This window comes from Fusarium falciforme, chromosome 6, assembly GCF_026873545.1.
Source record: "Fusarium falciforme chromosome 6, complete sequence".
Classification (NCBI taxonomy): Eukaryota; Fungi; Ascomycota; class Sordariomycetes; order Hypocreales; family Nectriaceae; genus Fusarium; species Fusarium falciforme.
The window spans coordinates 1151418-1169871 of NC_070549.1; the positions used below are offsets into that span (position 1 = coordinate 1151418).

The 18454-nt window shown below is 53.5% G+C and overlaps 8 protein-coding genes across 8 annotated transcripts; 5 read left to right on the forward strand and 3 right to left on the reverse strand.

Moving 5' to 3' along the window:
- Positions 1-41: 41 nt before the first annotated feature.
- On the reverse strand, positions 42-1379 carry NCS54_00791000 (Hypothetical protein; the record flags this gene model as incomplete). The annotated part of the gene is made up of 2 exons (XM_053153314.1): positions 42-1220; positions 1314-1379. 2 exons carry the CDS (start codon positions 1377-1379, stop codon positions 42-44), a joined length of 1245 nt encoding a protein of 414 aa, XP_053009289.1.
- Positions 1380-2806: 1427 nt separating this feature from the next.
- Positions 2807-5156, reverse strand: NCS54_00791100 (Hypothetical protein; the record flags this gene model as incomplete). Its single annotated transcript, XM_053153315.1, has 2 exons — positions 2807-4676; positions 4723-5156. 2 exons carry the CDS (start codon positions 5154-5156, stop codon positions 2807-2809), a joined length of 2304 nt encoding a protein of 767 aa, XP_053009290.1.
- Positions 5157-6787: 1631 nt separating this feature from the next.
- NCS54_00791200 (Hypothetical protein) lies at positions 6788-7447 on the forward strand (the record flags this gene model as incomplete). The annotated part of the gene is made up of 2 exons (XM_053153316.1): positions 6788-6854; positions 6918-7447. The coding sequence occupies 2 exons, from the start codon at positions 6788-6790 to the stop codon at positions 7445-7447; spliced, it is 597 nt and encodes a 198-aa protein (XP_053009291.1).
- Positions 7448-8262: 815 nt separating this feature from the next.
- On the forward strand, positions 8263-10819 carry NCS54_00791300 (Hypothetical protein; the record flags this gene model as incomplete). The annotated part of the gene is made up of 3 exons (XM_053153317.1): positions 8263-9166; positions 9219-10328; positions 10377-10819. 3 exons carry the CDS (start codon positions 8263-8265, stop codon positions 10817-10819), a joined length of 2457 nt encoding a protein of 818 aa, XP_053009292.1.
- A 910-nt stretch (positions 10820-11729) lies between these two features.
- On the forward strand, positions 11730-13439 carry NCS54_00791400 (DAGKc domain-containing protein; the record flags this gene model as incomplete). The annotated part of the gene is made up of 4 exons (XM_053153318.1): positions 11730-11835; positions 11894-11944; positions 12015-13018; positions 13071-13439. 4 exons carry the CDS (start codon positions 11730-11732, stop codon positions 13437-13439), a joined length of 1530 nt encoding a protein of 509 aa, XP_053009293.1.
- Positions 13440-13957: 518 nt separating this feature from the next.
- On the forward strand, positions 13958-15157 carry NCS54_00791500 (Hypothetical protein; the record flags this gene model as incomplete). Its single annotated transcript, XM_053153319.1, has 2 exons — positions 13958-14064; positions 14155-15157. The coding sequence occupies 2 exons, from the start codon at positions 13958-13960 to the stop codon at positions 15155-15157; spliced, it is 1110 nt and encodes a 369-aa protein (XP_053009294.1).
- A 416-nt stretch (positions 15158-15573) lies between these two features.
- On the forward strand, positions 15574-16440 carry NCS54_00791600 (BTB domain-containing protein; the record flags this gene model as incomplete). The annotated part of the gene is made up of 2 exons (XM_053153320.1): positions 15574-15686; positions 15747-16440. 2 exons carry the CDS (start codon positions 15574-15576, stop codon positions 16438-16440), a joined length of 807 nt encoding a protein of 268 aa, XP_053009295.1.
- A 1610-nt stretch (positions 16441-18050) lies between these two features.
- Positions 18051-18420, reverse strand: NCS54_00791700 (Hypothetical protein; the record flags this gene model as incomplete). The annotated part of the gene is made up of 2 exons (XM_053153321.1): positions 18051-18261; positions 18320-18420. The coding sequence occupies 2 exons, from the start codon at positions 18418-18420 to the stop codon at positions 18051-18053; spliced, it is 312 nt and encodes a 103-aa protein (XP_053009296.1).
- Between the last annotated feature and the right edge of the window lie 34 nt (positions 18421-18454).

Here is an 18454-nt window from a genome sequence, read left to right on the forward strand (position 1 = left end):
CCGCTATCGTTGCTGTCCCATCGAGATGGCAGTGGGCGCAACTACCAGCCCAGCAACTCCTTCTCAATCTTGGCCACGTCCTCGTCTGTGAGCTCCTGGGCCGCCTGGGCCTCAGCCTTGGTCTTGTCGAATCGCCAGAGTCCGCCAGTCTTGTCGGCGTCACCGTCGACTGGCACGCTGACGACCTTGCCGAGCTGCTGGAGGACGTCATCCTTGCCCTCGACGGCGGTGAAGTACTGACGCTCCCAGGTACGGTCCTCTGAGCGCTCCTTGGCGCGCATGTCGCGCTGGGCCTGCTCAATCTTGCCCTTCTCGATACCAGTAGTGTCCATGTCGCCCTTCTGGATAGCTTCGGCGACACGAGCCCAGGCGCGACGGGACTCAAGAGGATGCTGCTTGTCGATCGGGGCCACCTCGAGCTCGGTCTGGGCAGTGTTGACAGCGTCGTAGGTGGCCACAAGGGTGGACTTGGAGTTCGTCTTGGCGGGACCCGAGTAGATCTCAAAGGTCTTGTTCCACTGGCCAGTGACGTTGAAGAGAACCTCCTTCTCCTTGCCTGTAGGACTAATAGTGGCGACAATGGTATTCTTCTTGCCAGAAAGCCAGCCCTTTCCGCTGTAGTCGATCTTGGCGGTATAGCCGCTGGAGCTGGTGATGAAACTTGAGCCATCAAGCTCTACGAAAGGAGCGCCGAAAATTAGACCCTCGATGTGGAGACCAGGAAGGGTGATGAGGTAGGACTCGATCTCGCCCGAGGGCAGAGGAACACGCAGGACGGCGTGGCCGATCTGCTTAACAATAATGGTGCTCTTAAAGGTGGCCTTCTGAGCATTATAACCCTCCAGCTCGATACCGGTCTTGTCGTTGCGAATGCAGTAGGCGGTAGCAGGAGGGTGGTGGCTGACCTGCTCTGAGACGAGCGTGGTCTTGCCGGCCTCGTCGTTCCAAGATCCGAGGAATAGCTCGCCGAGGAAGGGGTTTAGGGGCTTCTTCTCGTTTCCGTACTGCTCGCTACGGCTGGCGTACTGGTGCTTGAGGGTCGAGAGGAACCACTTGAGGACTAGCATAGCCCGCTTGGCAGGGTCGGACTCGGCAGCGGGAGCGGTCAGGACGGGAGGGTGCGTTGCCCAGTACGCGGAGAACTCAGTGAGAGACTGCGAGGAGAGGATGAAAGGAGGAGCGGTAAGGGAGGAGAGGTCGCCATTGAAGGATGCGATAGACTATAGAGAAAGTCGCAAGGACGAGGGTCAGCAGCTGGAAACGCGAGCGCTTGCTAGCTCCATGGAATCGATGATTAAGGAGTATATAGTTACCTTGACGAAGGCGGTCCAGCTGCTGCTGTTCGCCTGTGACTGCGAAGGCGTGGTGGTTCCAGACATGATTGCTGATCAGCGATGTACTTATACGGAGGGAGAAAGAGTTGTCGAGGTTGGATGTAGAGTTGTCGCGACAGGAGGTTCTGAGAAGCGGTCTCGTGTGGTTGAGCGAGGGGCCCGATCGCGGATTGCGGGGTTGGTGGCAGGGAAGAACAGCAAGTCAAGACGGAGCACGCGGGGCACTTTTTCTACTCCAGCTGTAAGGGACCAGATGTTGGGGTTTCCTGTTGGTTGTCGGTGTATGTCGGAAGTCAAAGTCTCGGTCGAAGGATGCTGGATTGAAGCTCTCGGTGACACTTTCGGAAGGTTGGCGGTTGTGGAAGTCTGAAGTCGGTTTAAACTGCTGCTTGAACCGGTTTCAAGGGAGAAAGGGGCAAATTGAGCTAGCAAGAATCAAGGTGTAAGGGAGAAGAGCAAGACAGGAGGCACATCGATTGAGTTGATTTGCAGTCGAGATTCACATTAGGCGGACAAGGCAATAAACGGGTAATTACTGGCTGATCACGAGACCAGCTGTTCATCAGTAGAAACCACCCCTAGACGGGCTCAGGGAGATTGAGATGCGCCCATCACGGATCATGAGGATATTCCCCGTAACTAGGAGCGAAGCGCGGCTGTGCCCGTCCCCAGCCAGAACCCATTACGTCAACACAAGACACCTCTTTTTGACGCCTTGGTTGGGGGGTGGTGGTTGGTTGTCATGGATGCATCGCCTGTTCTAGCGTTTGATGGGCGCGCGCAAGGAGGACGGGAAGGAAAAATAGTCGGTGGCCTCCCCCCCAACAAGCAATTTTTGCTAATCAAACATCACGTCACTTTTCTCGCGGCCCGGAAACGCTTCTTCCCGCGCGCCGCTTTGTAAGGGCCCTGGACTTCGGTGTCCAGAATGGTGGATTTTTTGCCTTGCTTTTATCATTTGTGAGTTTTTTATCTACGGGGCGATTTAGCTTGAACGGGCAACACGCGACACCCCACGAGGGCAATGGCTGGTTTGTGGGGCTGGTTAAGCTTGGCGAGTTAATCATAGCTTCATGGATGAATGAACAACTCATTAGTACCTAGTTATGCAAAATACAACACGAGATCGTATTCTTTTTCTTATTCAGAGGGATCCATGGCGAACCCTTGATACAAGACCCCCATCTCATCACCCATCTCATCACATTTAGTGCCTCGACGCCATCTATCCCACCCCTGTCAAGAGATCTTCATCTTGTATGCATCCTCGGATGCAGCCATTTACACTTGCATCTTGATGAGACAAGGGCCATGGACAAAGATAGTCAATCTCAAAATCAAATCTTTTGTGGTATCTCGTAACTAAACTACATGTTTTTTTTTTGCTATACACTAAAATATACATTTCTATCATCCCGTCGTCAAATACCCATCCATCTAAACCTTGGCGCCAAACATTGTACTGTGCCCAATCAGCTGTACTTCCATCCCTCAATCAATTCCGCAACCTTATCCAGTCCTCGTTGCATCGCCATTCCAGCCGGTGTTCCCTGCCGGTACCCTCCTGCGCCGTCCCGATCCTCCCAAACATCCCAAACAGCATTCGCGTGGTACTGCTTAGCTCCCTTCTCCAGTAACATCCTCACACCCCCCATGTGGCCGCGGAGAGCCGCATAATGCAACGCCGTTGCGCCCCTATCGTTTTGGTGGTTGACGTCAATGCCCTGCTGGAGCAGGACCTTGAGAGTCGCCTGGTTGGCTGACGCTTCGAAGAGAACCGTATCCCCATGTGTCGTCAAAGCCTTCGCGTTGGCCCCTAGTCGTAGCAGCAGTTGAACTGTTGAAAGATGGCCGTGCGAGGCTGCTACTGATAGTGGTGTTCGTCCGGGGAAGATGGTGCTCTCAAGAGAGGCGCCAGAAGATACAAGTCGAAGTAGAATATCATCTCGCGCGTGCTGAGCGGCAACATGAATAGGCGTTGTCGGTGGTTCGGGCACGAGATACTCTCCATCATCACCATAGCTGGTTGTGGGAGTCATTTGCAGACCAGCGCCCTGCTCTAGGAGCGCGCTCACCAAGCTCATGTCACCCAATTTGACGGCGTGAGAGAGCACGCTCATACCATCAGGGCCAACTCGCTCAACATCAGCACCAAGCTTGATCAGACGAAGAGCGCTCTGACTGTTGCCCAACTTGGCTGCCACTAATAGGGGAGTTTCGCCCATTTTGTCCAAGAGATCAATAGGGGCCCCTGATCCAGCCAGCAGTTGAAGGACATAAGGCTTATCCTTGTGTGCCGCCATATGCATAGGCGAGTACCCAGACTGGCCTTGTGTGACTGATGGGTCGGCTCCTTTGGCAAGGAGATACCGGACAGACTCATCGTGTCCCGTTGCGGCTGCAGCGAGAAGCGGCGTATTGCCGTTTCTGCTCGACCCGTTTGGGTTCGCTCCGCTGTCGAGGAGAACCGCCGTGATGGGTGTGCACCGTGAGCTGATAGCCATCGTCAAGGGCGTGTGCTCTCGAAGTTTTCGATCGACGTTAGCACCTCGCGACACTAACACCTGCGTGAACTCTTGATTCCGCATAGAAATGGCCAGGTGAAGGGCCGTCTTGCCGTCCGGTAATCGCACCTCCAGATCCGCGCCAGCTTGTACCAGTCTCGTTGCTGCCCCCCATCGCCCGTTTTGGATCGCCAAGTGCAGTGGAGTATGTCCTTCGTAATCAACGAGGTTGAGGTCTGCTCCAGCGTTGATGAGAACGGGCAATGTCTCGTCTTCGAGGACGTCCGAAGCAGCAGAGTAGTGAAGAGCTGAGCGTCCGTCGTTGTTAACGGCATCGATGCGTGCCTTCATATAAATCACAAGAGTCGCAAATTGTTCCGAAAACCTACACTTGATGCCCCTCATGAGTGATGTATCGCCATCAATGGTCGGCTCGTCCACGTCGGCGCCAGCGACAATGAGAAACGCAGCAATGAGCATGTGTGCTTTGTCAAAGGCGCGGTGCAGTGGAGAGAGCATTGATCCAGGTAACATAATGTTTGGATCCGCGCGCTGAAGCAGGATCTCAAAGACGGTTGTCTCATCGCTCCGTTCGATGGCATGATGTAGTTCGTGCGCAATCTCGTTGCTTCGTCGATAGGTCACTCCCGGAGGTGGTACAAGTGTATCCAAGAGCACCTGAATCTCAGTAGAGTCGCTGACTCTGGGCAGAACCACAGACCGTTGGTTGGGCGCTGTGAACCTTCGACCGAGGCTTCGCAGAGCCTCATCGACGCCGACATCGGGCTCAATCACTCGACGCCTGCTGGAGACATCTTCACTAAAGCTATAGCCAGCCCTGGGCGACTGTTAGTCTTGAACTTGAAAGATAGTGGGTTACTTACCGAGTCGCAGTGTTGAGGAGAGTGTGAAGAGAGGCTTGGTGGGTTCGAAGTCGCCCAAGTGACTCTTTCAACGCCGCCTCATTCCAGACGATAATGAGTTGCGGCTCTGTGAGATGAATGCCGCTATCTCTGTCCGGTCCCTTGATGCGCTTGAGGGCTACCCTCAGCTCGTGGACGTCCTTTGAGACTGAGTAAACGAATTCGTTATTTGACGCCCGAACAATGTCTGCGCCGCCGTCAATTGCCTGGCTGAGGTCATGTAGCCTGCCGAGCGCGTCTGTGATGGCCCGACATTCCTTGGCCAGCGCCGACAAGGTTACCGGGCTGGTGTTGAGGCAGTTAGCGAGGCCTTTGCAATCGTCCGAGAGCTGGTCGCATGTGTCGATCAGATCTTCGAGGCTTTCCTTCTCGACTCGGCTTCGAAGGGGATCCATCCCGAGGCGATGGAAAATTTGATGGCAAATGGTAATCAAAACCACGCGCCAACAGACAGCCCAAGACTTGCGCAGGAAACCTGGGGGTAAAGTACGATTTGACAGCTCTAGGACGCCCACTGCCCCAGCGGATCTAGCCCGTGCTTCCCCGTGCTTGTGATCGTGCGCTACAAGAGGGTTGAAGCCTCAAAGCAATAGAGTGACGACTGTCCGCGCTCTACCTGCTGCACACCGTCGTCACAGGCCGAGCTAACCCACAGGCACCCAGAGGCCCGAGAAGTAGAGCGAGTCGGCTTCTGGTCCGGTACCAAGGCCAACATCATGATTGTTAGCGTGGCTGCGTGGCAGATAGGATCCTGGGCGTTGCAGCGCAGTTAGCGCGACTCGCGGAGGAACAGCCACCACAAACCGTCACCCAACCATTTGGGTCTTTGCCGATCAGCACCTAGAATGGCCTCGAATCGGCAGCTGAGCCAGGCCTGCCGGGTTACCGAGCCTGACAGTGGCGTCTGCGCCCGCGTCTTGCTTGAGTCGCTCTCGCTGCGTCTTTTTTCACGTTGGTAGGCTAGAAGGATCTTTAGCTGCATGGGGAAACAAGGCCGCTAGAGGCATTGCTGACGCTTCCATTGTGGTCAGTCAATTTGGTTCAATATCATGACGGTTGTTGCTGACCTCGAGGGCACTGATGGAGTGGAATTCTGCCGTAGTCTCGTGCACAACGGCGAGGCGTTACTTGGTGCCGCAGATTCCGGCCGCGAGTGGTCCCCAAGCCCACCTTCCATCACCTTCGTACGATGTACGATGTGGCATCAAGCGTAGCGCGGCTAGAATCACACAGGTGGCTATTTGGTTTGATTGGTGAAACTGGTCAGGCTGAGAGAAGATCAGTTCCTGGCCTTGAAAGGCTGAACGCATCTGCAATCTCTGGGCCTTTGCCTTGCATGATGAACACAACCGTGCTGAGGAACTGCCGACGGGGCGTGCATTGCTGAAGATATTGGCAGAGGTCGTGTTTCTGTCGTGCAGCGATGGATCGGGGCTACCAGGGTCAAGCTGGGGGATCTTTGCAGGGATTGTTTAATCTTGACGAGGGCGCTCACGATGTGGGCACTAAATAAAAAGCATACTAAGCGCCAGAGAGGCAGTGATCGCTTCAACGGCAGCTGTTTCAGCACTCAATATCACGAGCCTATGAATACCTAGAATGTCGTAAAAATCATCAATATCAATATGCTTGCTACACAAACGTCACATAGCATTTATTTATTGTCCTTATCAATCTACGTCTCATTGATGGCAATGAAACACACCCCCTCTGGACGGAGAGTGTGGATGACAACGGAATCGAGTTTATCCGGATCTAACTGGGCGGATCCGACACTTCTAGCCCCCGGCTTGGCTTCGGGTTGCGTCACTGAAGTCCCGGCCCTCCATTGCTGACTTGGACCATTTCCAACGACTAACTCGGCTGTTGTTCCCAACGCCCTGCGAGCCACGTTTCACGTACGCGCACTAGCATCTACTCTGTTCCTTCTACCGCCCTCCAAGACTTGCCCACTCTGGCTGGTATAATCTGGAAAGGCTCGCCGGCGGACGCTCAACTCGAGAGGTCCCAGCGGCCGCGCATTACAATGACCCAGCCATCCACACAACCGCAGCTCACTCCACAGTTTTGTTTCTCTTATGGAACACTTCGAGGTAAGTCTGGGCGGTTTTTGTGTAAAGACGCCACAAGTGCGCAGTCGATTGACTTGAATCTAGACTTCCTGCGACTCTCGAGATCGTCGATCGACGACTCCATCACGCAGAGCCTCAATGCTCTAGTGACCCCTTCTCGATCCGGGTTCGATCCCTCCTCCACCTCCCAGCGCTCCCCGAGGCCCATTTCAAAACAGATTGACTCTCAGGCATGCTCGGAGTTTAAAGACAAGGTGCTGTTCCCGTCCTGGGAGGCGAGAGCCGAGGTCTTGAGCTACTGCGCTCTTGTGGCCGCGAGTCCAGACCCCGACGACCCCGATCGAACACTGAGGGAGCTTGAGAAAGAGAAGGACCGCGGGCGAGTAGTTGATGAGCGATTGGATCCATACTCTGGCAGATTCTTCCCACGAGAGGCGCGCACCGAGCGCCTGGCTTCGCTTGTCCGACAAGAGAGAGGCGTGGAAAACATCGTACGACATAGAACCTGGGAGGTAATACAACAACGATGTGGCGGTGATCCGTTCGGCACCTGGGAGGATGCTATAAGCATCTGGAAGAAGGAACGAAGCTCGAAGCCACCAGCACAATCATGACGGCTTGGTGTGGCTCTGCCTTGTATGATTGGGATAACGACTGACTACCCACCCTCTGGGTAGGGAACCTGTAAAAGATGTACAACATGGGAAGGCGCATTTTTATGATAGAGGACCCAACTCTTGTACGATGAATATTGTCATACGAAACTCTTCTACACAATAAAATGAAGATCAAGTTTACGATTTCGTGGTCGTCATGGTCATCCGTGTAGGTTCATGAGAGCCCTGGATCAGGCAACCGGTCAAATTTCGACTTGTGTAATTCACAGGCTGAAATGCCCGTTATACAGCTACGAATTATCATTCACATTTTTCAGCATTAAGAACAGATTTACCCAACTCATTGGCCTCTTTCTCCTCATATACGGAGGCGATTGTTGCCTTCGATGAGCAGAGCTGGACAGAGTCATGGATCCTGGGCTGCCCCGCCAAAATCACCACTACCTCACAGCAGCCCACCACAGACAGCCCCGAGAAATTACCGACCTACCGCACGAATTGCTGTCCACTCCATTTCGTAGCAGTATCCTTGAGCCGTAAACATCACCCCTCCATAGCTCGGTCAAGGAAGCTGACTTTTTGCCCTTCATTTTCCTTCACTTCTACGAGGCAAGCTTGATCCCGCCCGCTAGAAGCTTCCTTGTACCTTCCACCGCTTCGCGCACAGTACGCCCCTCATTCGACCCTGACTGGCCGTCCAACAGCTCGTGATCGCCGACAGCGGAACCAGACTTCGAAGCACCTGGCTCCCGACAATACCTCCCGCGTACCATATTGACTCTCTAGTCGATCGATAGTCCCCCACATCCACGATGCCGCAACCTCTCCCCTCGAAAGAGGCATCCCTCTTCCGTTCCGTCATCCGATACTATGAGGACAAGCAATACAAGCGTGGACTGAAGTCCGCAGAGCTTATCCTCAAGAAACACCCCAAGCATGGAGACACCACCGCCATGAAGGCCTTGATCTTGAACGCGCAGGGCAAGACGGAAGAGGCATTCGCCTTGGGCAAGGAAGCTCTAACGATGGATATGAAGTCGCACATTTGCTGGCACGTGTATGGTCTTTTGCACCGGGCGACCAAGAACTTCGAGGAAGCTATCAAGGCCTACAAGTTTGCTCTCCGGCTAGAACCGGAGTCGTCACAGATTCAGCGAGACCTGGCTATCCTGCAGATCCAGTGCCGCGATTATGCTGGCTACATCCAGAGCCGAACTGCAATGCTCCAGGCCCGACCGCAAATGCGCCAAAGCTGGACGGCGCTTGCCATTGCCCACCATCTTTCTGGAAACCCGGCCGAGGCTGAGAAGGTCATGACCACCTATGAGGGAACTCTTAAGACCACGCCCTCGAAATTCGACGTGGAGCATTCTGAGGCCATCATGTACAAGAACTTCCTCATTGCGGAGCAAGGAGATTACGAGCGGGCTCTCGAGCACCTAAATACCGCAGCGAAGCAAAACCTCGATCGATTGGCCGTTTTGGAAGCTCGTGCTGAGTACTTGGAGAAGCTGGGCCAAAAGGAAAAGGCCGCCGAGGCCTATCGGGCGCTCCTCGACCGCAACTCGGAGCACCCCCATTATTATGAGAAGCTACTTGAGGTTCTTGAGATCCCCAAGGAAGACACCAAGGCCCGAAAGGCTATCTATGACGAGTATGCCGAGAAGTCCCCTCGATGCGACGCCGCCCGCCGACTGCCCCTCGACTTCCTCACGGGTGAGTGCTAGAGTGTCTTCTGGCTCTTGCGCAGAAGCTGACTAGACTACAGGCGATGATTTCAAGCAGGCTGCTGAGGCCTACCTGACCCTGATGCTCAACAAGGGTGTTCCGTCGACCTTTGCTAACTTGAAGCACCTCTACTCTGATTCTTTCAAGAAGGATACCCTCCGTGAGCTTGCTGAAAAGTATCTTAGCTCCCAAAACTCCGATGCTTCAAGTAAGGACAAGGGAGAGGCGGCAGGACTTTACTACCTGGCGCAGCATTACAATTATCACCTGAGCCGCGATTTGACCAAAGCCACTGAGTACATCGACAAGGCTATCGAGAAGGATCCTAAGAGTGTCGACTTTTGCATGACCAAGGCCCGAATTATCAAGCACAGCGGGGACCTGCGAAAGGCCGCTGAAACCATGGATCGTGCCAGAAAGCTTGATCTCAAGGATCGATACATCAACACCAAAGCCGCGAAGTACCAGCTCCGCAACAACCAAAACGAAAAGGCACTCAAGACGGTCGGTCTTTTCACCCGTGCAGAGACGGTTGGCGGCCCTCTGGCAGACCTTTTGGATATGCAGTCTATCTGGTTCTTGACTGAGGATGGCGAGGCATACGCACGACAGGGAAACATTGGACTCGCCCTCAAGAGATTCCAGCAGATCGCCAACATCTTTGATGTTTGGCACGAGGATCAGTTTGATTTCCACAGCTTCTCTTTGAGGAAGGGACAGATACGAGCCTACATCGACATGATCCGATGGGAGGACCACGTTCGCGACCACCCCTTCTTCTCTCGTGCCGCTCTGGATGCAATTGAAGTCTACCTGAAGCTAGCAGACAAGCCTTCCGCCAACGGAGTCAACGGTGCCGAGGATGAAACCGAGGAGGACGCCCTCGCCAAGAAGAAGGCGGCCAAGAAGGCCAAGAAGGAACAGCAGCGCCTGGAGCGAGAGGCCGCTGAGAGGCAAGCCAAGCAGGATCCCAACAAGGGTACCAAGGATGGAGAGGAAAAGAAGAAGGATGATGATCCTCTAGGCCTGAAGTTGGCCGAGACTACTGACCCTCTTGGAGAGGCCATGAAGTTTATCACCCCCCTGCTCCAGTTCAGCCCCAAGAACATCGACGCCCAGTTCGCTGGTTTCGAGGTCTACATGCGCCGAAGTAAGTCAGATGCCGTTTTTGAGAAACCAATCTCTAATTTCTCTGCAGAGAAGTATGTTCTTGCGCTCCACTGCCTCACAGCGGCCTTGGCACTTGACCCCAAGTCGCCCCGTGTGCATGAGCAGACTGTCGCGTTCCGACATCTCCTGAACACAGCCACCGACATTCCGCCCAAGGTTCTTGAGGTGCTAAAGGCTGAATTCAAGGCTATTGAGCCTTCTACGGACCTCGCCGCCTATAACGACGAGTTCCTATCTGCGAACAAGAGCAGTCCTCGTCACGTGCTGTCCGCCATCAAGACGCAGAGGCTACTAGGCCAGGACAAGGCCAAGAGCGAGGAGGCGGTCACCGGAATTCTAGAAATTCCCGATGTTGAATATTCCGATGCTATTGAGGGCTTGGAGGTGCTCAAGAGCTGGAAGAGCTCACAGGTGGAGGCGTTCAAGAAGGCGGCTCTCGCAAAGTTTCCCGATGTGACTAGGCTTGCTTAAGCGCAAAGGAGACACAAAAAGATGGATGGTGTTTGAATCACGCATGTAGCACTGAGAGCATATGAGAGCTATGATGTTACGTTCTGACCATGGGGCTTATAGCGCAGCAGAGCATTGGGCGGAAAAGGTGAAGGGTGGCAGACTGGCGTATGGATATCCTCATGGAGAGAGACGATGGGGACTTGGAGTTTTTGGGAACATACGGAAAAGTTGAGGCGCCCTGTAGAACGAACATACCAGTCTTGGTGATCAAGGTATATATACCAATGTATAGGATGATCTCACCTGCATGTTTGATGCTGTTTATGGGTATGAAATCCTCATCTGTGCTGCTATGGAGGATTCCGCCTGGGTACAAGTCTGAGCTAAGCACTTGTCGCAGTATCCATCCACACGCGGCATCAAGCATGTCGCAGGTGAGGAAATGTTGACGAGCAGTGATTCGTCCTCGAAAAAATCATACACCGCCGTCAGCAGCCACTTTTAACGCTGCTGCAACAGTTATCGCATTGCAGGCATTTCAAGGGGGCTCCAATCTCGGAAGCGCGCCCCGCGGACGCCTTGCAACGGACATCCGCAGCGTCCGACGCCGTTCCATTCTACCTACGGCACGGCACAACTCTCCAGATTCAACACCTTTAATTGTCCTTCCTTTCTCCTCCGACTTCTTTTCCTTCTTCCCCTATCGATTTGGGGCTCGAATTCGCTTTTCTGATATCGCTCTCTTCCTGGCCTACTTTGTCCGCTCTTTAAGCGTACCTTCTCCCGTCTCTGATTTGCGACGCCGCGCATCGCTTGAACGAGCTTACGAACAGGCGCGCAACATCAACAACACGATCCTTGTATTTTCCATGTGATCGCGCAAAACGTTCCAAAGACACAATTATCGCCGAGACACTTTACTTTCGGAATGGCGATGGAGAGCGACAGGACAATGGACGAGGGAGTTGGAATGCAGCTTCTGCTGGAGGGCAAGAAGACGCTGACGATCGGTGTCGATGCTTTGGAGCTCAGCGGTGCGGATGCCTCGGAGAACACATGTGGAGGTTCTCTCCTTTTACTGATAATAACCAGACCCTGTTGCAAAGAAGTCGGGCCGCTCATCTTGTAGCCCCCTTTCTTCTCGTAAGACTGACTCCCTTTGGACCGTCACGTCGTGCTGGTGAGGCCAGCTGCTGATCCCGTCTCCCTCCAGGACCCGTCTCGAAGAACAGTGTTCCACTGTACAACGTCCTCTGGGCCGAGCTCTCCGACAATCGCATCACTGTCGACTATGCCATACACGCTTCGAAAACGTTGATCAAGCCTGGGAAATGGTCATTCGCGCTCGCGGTGCCGGACGAGGCCGGTAGCGGAACCTCCCCCGAGAGCTTCGTCAAGTCCCTCCTATCGCGCGCATACGGCGATGCGCCTCCCCAGAAGCGCGCATATGTCTTGATCAACCCGAACTCTGGCCCTGGAGGTGCCCTCAAGAAGTGGGAGAGCGAGGTCAAGCCGCTCTTTGACGCTGCTAGACTGCAACTCGATGTAGTCATCCTGAAGCGCGGCGGCGAGGCCACTGAGCTTGCGGAAAAGGCCGACCTATCGAGGTACGATACTATCATGGCTTGTTCGGGAGACGGAACGCCGCACGAGATCTTTAATGGCCTTGCGAAGCGACCTGATGCTGCCAAGGCGCTCGCCTCGATTGCTGTTAGCCACATCCCCTGCGGTTCAGGGAACGCTTTCTCTTGTAACCTCTATGGATCCCATCGGGCCTCCTTTGCTGCCCTTGCTATCATCAAGGGCGTGGTAACCCCGATGGATCTAGTCTCGGTTACGTCTGGCAGCAACCGCATTATCTCGTTCCTGTCCCAGACCCTGGGCATCATTGCCGAGAGTGACCTGGGTACTGAGCACCTTCGATGGATGGGCAGTGCCCGATTCGAGGTTGGAGTCTTGCAGCGAATGTTCAAGAGAACGTGCTACCCGTGTGACTTGGCCGTGAAGGTCGAGATTGACGAGAAGGAGGGTGTCAAGGCGCACTACAAGCACCATGCCAGCACCACCAGTCTGACTGCACTGGCCAAGGCCGCCGAGACGGCGCCTGCGGAAAGCGAAGGCCTGCCTGCGCTCAAATATGGTACAGTTCAAGATGACCTTCCTGAGGGATGGGAACTTGTTCCCTACGACAAGATTGGCACGTTCTATGCCGGTAACGTAAGTTGTTCTGAGCCGTCGATGGCTCATAACATAAGCTAACTTTGCTCAGATGGCATACATGTCGCCCGATGCCAACTTCTTCTCCGCTTCGCTGATTTCGGATGGTTGCATGGACCTCGTCACTATTGATGGCGACTTGCCTCCTTTCACGGCGATTGGGGTCCTTCTTGACGTTGAGGCCCAGAAGCTGTTTGACAACCCGCATGTCACGTACAAGAAGATTTCGGCGTACCGAATCATCCCGAGAAACCAGGATGACGGCTTCATCAGCATCGACGGTGAAAAGATTCCGTTTGGACCTATCCAGGCTGAGATACACCAGGGTCTCGGAAGGGTCATCTCAAAGTCCGGCAAGTATGAGGCTAAGGGTCCTGCGAACTGGGACAAGGTGGCGCTGTCGGATCGAATTCACGCGTGAATGTAAGAACGGATTGGAAACACACATTCCAGCACAAGTATGAGAGAGTTGAGGAGGTAATTAGGAGGAATGAGAGGGCGGTTGAAGTCGATGATACCCATTGAAAGAGAGCATGTTCTCCTGGCAAGAATAAAAAGCCTAGATAAAACCAACTCAGGTGCAAACAATAAATAATTTCAAATTCTTGGTTCATCAAAGACTTGACGCAGCTTCCAAGTGAATGGATTAGACCTCTTTGTCAATGCCTTTAGTGAGTTGCATGCCAAATCAGGATGCAGGAACGACTGTGGATCGCGGGGCTGTCAGCGCGACCTCCATATCCAGCTCTAGAGCTACCCCACCACAAACCTTCAAAGCATCTTCATTCATTCTTTGCCGTTATCTCTAGAGCCAGCTTCTTCAAAACCACCCTTCATTACAATCTACTGTCGTTACGAGATCCCCCGTGACGCCTACGAGCATCAGAAGCCGGATCACAGCTGCAAATCCCCTGTGCGCAACTGAAGCTCGATCACGAGATGCGTCGGCGAGGAAACAGGATGCCCTCTGGTCCTTGGGGGAGGCTAAAGCCTGTCGAACAAGATCCCCTGCAGAGCGTTGGCTATCCTTCCAAGGGAGATGGAAGGTATGCGCGGGGAGATGCTTGATCAGTCCATGAGAGGAGACAATGACCCCTTGGGCTCGACGATGAGCAATCCCGCTAATCAAGGACCAGGTTACTACACTCAGAGACTCAGAAATGGTACTACAACCAGATCATAAGGCGGTTTCTATCCTTTTGTACGGATGCGGGCGAGAGAGACGAGTTGTTACGAAGGTTAGATTCGCTTGATATAAGGGCAGTCGACGCTGCCTTGGCTTCAGCCCCCCGACAACCCATTCCTAAGCAACCGCGAGGATCAACGGTACAGTCTACCGGAGTCACAGCTGCTACAGAGAGACTTGCATCATTATCAATAGCGGGACCTTCCAGCGATGCTTCCCGTCTGCCGTCTTCCGCCTCACTTCCGACCGTCGCTGAATCTTCGACTTCGGCTTCAGCAAAGCCTTCCAAGGAGATTCAACCAATTATTCCACCGAGCGGTCCATCCGACTCTATGAAGGCGGCTCTTCAGAATCCCAGCAACACAAAGGAGCTTCAAGACGTTCTGATGGCGCTTCGGAAACTTCGAGAGGGCCTGGTGGCCAGTAAGCGTGCCGATGAGTTCGCCTGCCAGGCCTACATCTTTTCTATTCGGCTGTCGATATTTGTCAAGCACCCAGAATCATACCACCCTGCCATGCTTCACCTCCTTCGATACATCGCCAAATGGCATAACATGCCACATGGTGAGCTCGCGGAAATCGCTTCCTACTACGCCCTGGATGCCGCGTGCCGGCGCAAGAACCTGGCCGAGGCGTATTCTATCAGAAACGACTTCAAGATCAAGAACAGAAAGCTAGATGTTATACTGACGGCGCTTGCCCACGACAATTATGTCGCTTGGCAGAACATCAAGTACAAGGTGGACCTACCGTTCAGCAAGCTGATGGAATGGGCAGACGACGACATGAGGCTTCATACCCTGAAATGTTTTGGAGCCTCGTACCTTAACGTGGATCTACCGTTCTTAGAATTTTGCACCGGCCGCAAGTGGGATGAGCTGAAAGAGAAGGACAGTGTTGGCTGGGAGCTAGAAGAAGAAAAGGTGGCAATTCGAAGAATCAGGAAGAAGTGAGGTGCGTTTGCGGTATGTCAGCGAATATTCAAACAGAGGACGTTGGAAGCGAGCGATCTTTTCATCTTCGGGCAGATTTCTCAACTTTCAATAATAATCTGCAGCGTTTGCATCTCTTGTTTTCCCTTCCTTTCTTGATTGGGAATCCACAACTCAACCTCACCACCCACATTTTGACCAACGCACCAGAATACCCATTCGGCCATTTTGAAGAGATAGTCTGTTTGAATATGAAGGTATTGTATGGAAACGGCTCCAGTTCATCAAAACGAACGCAATTCCGAATGGAGCCCAGGCTCTTCACTCAACTTCTTACCGACTTGCAGGTAGAAGTGAGCGCCAACTTCACTCTTTCCTTCACTCGGCACTCGAAAGCTGTCACAAGAAGACCTCATTGAAGCACCCGCGATCTCACCATGGCTCCTCCCAGAAAGAGAGCTAGATCTTCGCGACCTCACAAAGAGGATTCGCCAGTGGCACAGCAGTCTCTCAATGCTCTTTCCGACTATCGCACCTCATGGCTGCTCAAGTACGTCTGCTTCTGTACATCTTTATCAGCGCTTGTCACTAACATGGTTGCGTTTTCCAGGGGCGAGGACCAGGTTATTGAGCTCAAGGTGAAGGGAGAGACCTTCCAGGTAGCCAAGAGCGTTCTCACGAAGACCTCGGAGTACTTCGATGGCTGCCTCAACAGCCAGTTTGTCGAGGCCAAGAAGCGAGTGATCGACTTTGGAGACGACGACGACGATATCCAGCCCCGCTACCTGGGCCTCTACCTTGGCGTCGCTTATAGTCACGTCTCCATGGTCCCCCATACGACTCCTCGTCCCGCGACCAACCCTGAGATGACTGCGGCCAGAACTCCCCTCCGTGAGTGGGTTGAGGTCTACAAGCTTTGCGACCGCTTCATCAGCACCAAGATGGGCGATTACATCAAGGAGTGCATCGACGTTGCCATCGGGGACGGACACCGCGCTCTCTTCCGCACGCACGGCGACGAGGCCATCCAGCGCCTGCTCATGCGAGACTTTGCCGCCGCGTACGAGGCCCTCTACCAGGAGAACGTTGCGCAGCGCGACATGGGCAACCGCATGGTCTCTTACTTTTGCGAGGCCGTCAGCTACGGCGTCTGGTCCAATAGCATGACCACGGGCACCCTCGACGACCACCCCCGCTTCGTTGCCCACGTCTCCCGTGGCTTTGCGCTCAAGCTTCTTCAGCTCGAGGGTAGCCGCAAGCTCAAGCGCAAGGAGCTGTCCGGTCCTAGCGCTCAGGATCCCTAAACTTGGGGTTTCTGGTCTATTCACAGGGTTGTCTCGGAGGAGGATGTGACTGTGGATTTGAGATACTCTGAGGAAGTGGTGTGGATGGATGGTTATTGATAATGTAAACTGCCTGATATCAAGGGTCAGGCGGTAGATATACGGGCCCAAGCAAAGTTGAGAACGATATGGGCAGCATCCATCCAGAGCCACTTATATAAAATGAAAGCTTTCGTCTTTATATGATGCCTGTTGTGTGGCGAATGCTTGAACACAGCTTAAGGTGAATTCTGTCAGGTAAGGCCAAGTCAAACAAGAAGCGAATACCCAGCCCCAACTATGAAAGACCTGCGTAGATATATTGATTGCCAAGCAAACTCGGCATATTAGACCAATTTCACAGCCAAAACAGCCTCCGAGGCGCATCCATCGGTTTCATTGCTGACCGTCTCATTCGTTGGAAATTGTCAACTCAACTAAACGTAGATGCCGTCCATGGGATGCAAGCTCGGGTTTCCCACCGAACGGTTGGCCAATCAAGAGGGTTGCGCAAATGGTCTCGAATCTGCACATGCCAGTCACTGATTGTATGGTGTTTATTTGATGCTTAATGTCTTGGAACATTCGCTTGTTCCTGGATCTGAACTATCATCCAATCCCCCCATCCATCCACCCCCAATCTTGATGCAATGAGGCCAACACACAGGGGCCTCCAGAGACGCCTGGCATTTCTTTCCAATCTTCTCTCGCTGATTACGCAAGGAATTCCTCGGCTTAAACTCGAGGACAATGCGTAAAAATTGATCCATTTCGTATCGTCATCGTATAAAATCGCGGAACAAGAACCCCGGTGCCAGGTGAGACGTAATGGACTTCAATCACCGCGGGCTGAGAGCCAGAAAACAAGAGGCTCGACCTCGTCCAAAGTGGACCCTTCGGAACGGCATGGCTTGCCCTGATAGGGCTTCGGGCCAAACGCCGGCTAAGAGAAGTTGGTGGAGGAGGACGGGGAGTGGGGGCAATCGGGCTAAAAGACCGGTCGGGAGTGTAAGCCGGCTCAAGACCTCGGCCAATGATCCAGCGAAAGGAGCATGACGTCTGACGGAGCGAGACGACGGAGGACCGAGGGTAAGAAAAATCAGGGGACGGAATAAGTGAGTGAATTGGCAAAAAAGGCGTGTTGACGATGTGTGAAATGAAACGAGAGGATGGATCTGGACTGTCGCATTGAATATCTCTTCTGTACGGAGTTGTCTTCCATATCCAGTAGCCGGGCATATGATCACCGAGGCCGTCGGCTCCGAGTCGAGATGTCCCAAATTCTTGGGGGTGTCGACGATGACCGAGGATCGATGTGATTCCGAGCCGCGAGGTGAAAAAAACACCAAAATATTCCGCCATTCTCAAATGATAATCCCGCAAGTGGTATCCCTTTAAACGCCGTTCCATGCAAATGCCGACTGATGCCTTCAAATCGTCGTGATATCCGTGCAGTGAATTCCGAGGCCGACCCGTTTCCAGGGTGGTGTCGCTTCAAACAGGTAGCTAAGGGATGACGAGAATCCCATCCAGGTTGGTTCTTTTTTATGTTGTTTTATGGTGTATGTTTTGGTTGTCATGGGCGTGATGATTTATCGCTTCTCGTAAAACTCGATGGCCTTTTCGAGCTCGTTGAGACTGGATCGATCGCCGTACATGTTCATGAGGGTCTCGTTGCGCTCCCTGAAGGCGGCATTCTCGCGTTCCATGGCCTCAATCTGGGCCATGCGGCGTGTTTGAACCATGTCAAGGTAGGTCTTGACACCGTAGCCTACGACCAGAACGGCCCCAACGGGCTTGACCCTGGGATGGTGGTCAGCACCTTTGTGTATGAGATGAGTCGCGTGATAGGACTACTTACCACCTGCCAAAGGGCATTCTTCTTTGGGGTCGAAGGTGAGGGACGATGTTAGGGTGGACACGGGCGGCGGTGGAAAAGGACTGTCGAGGGACTTGGATCATTGTGAAAGGTGGAAAAGAAAGTCAAATAGAGTCT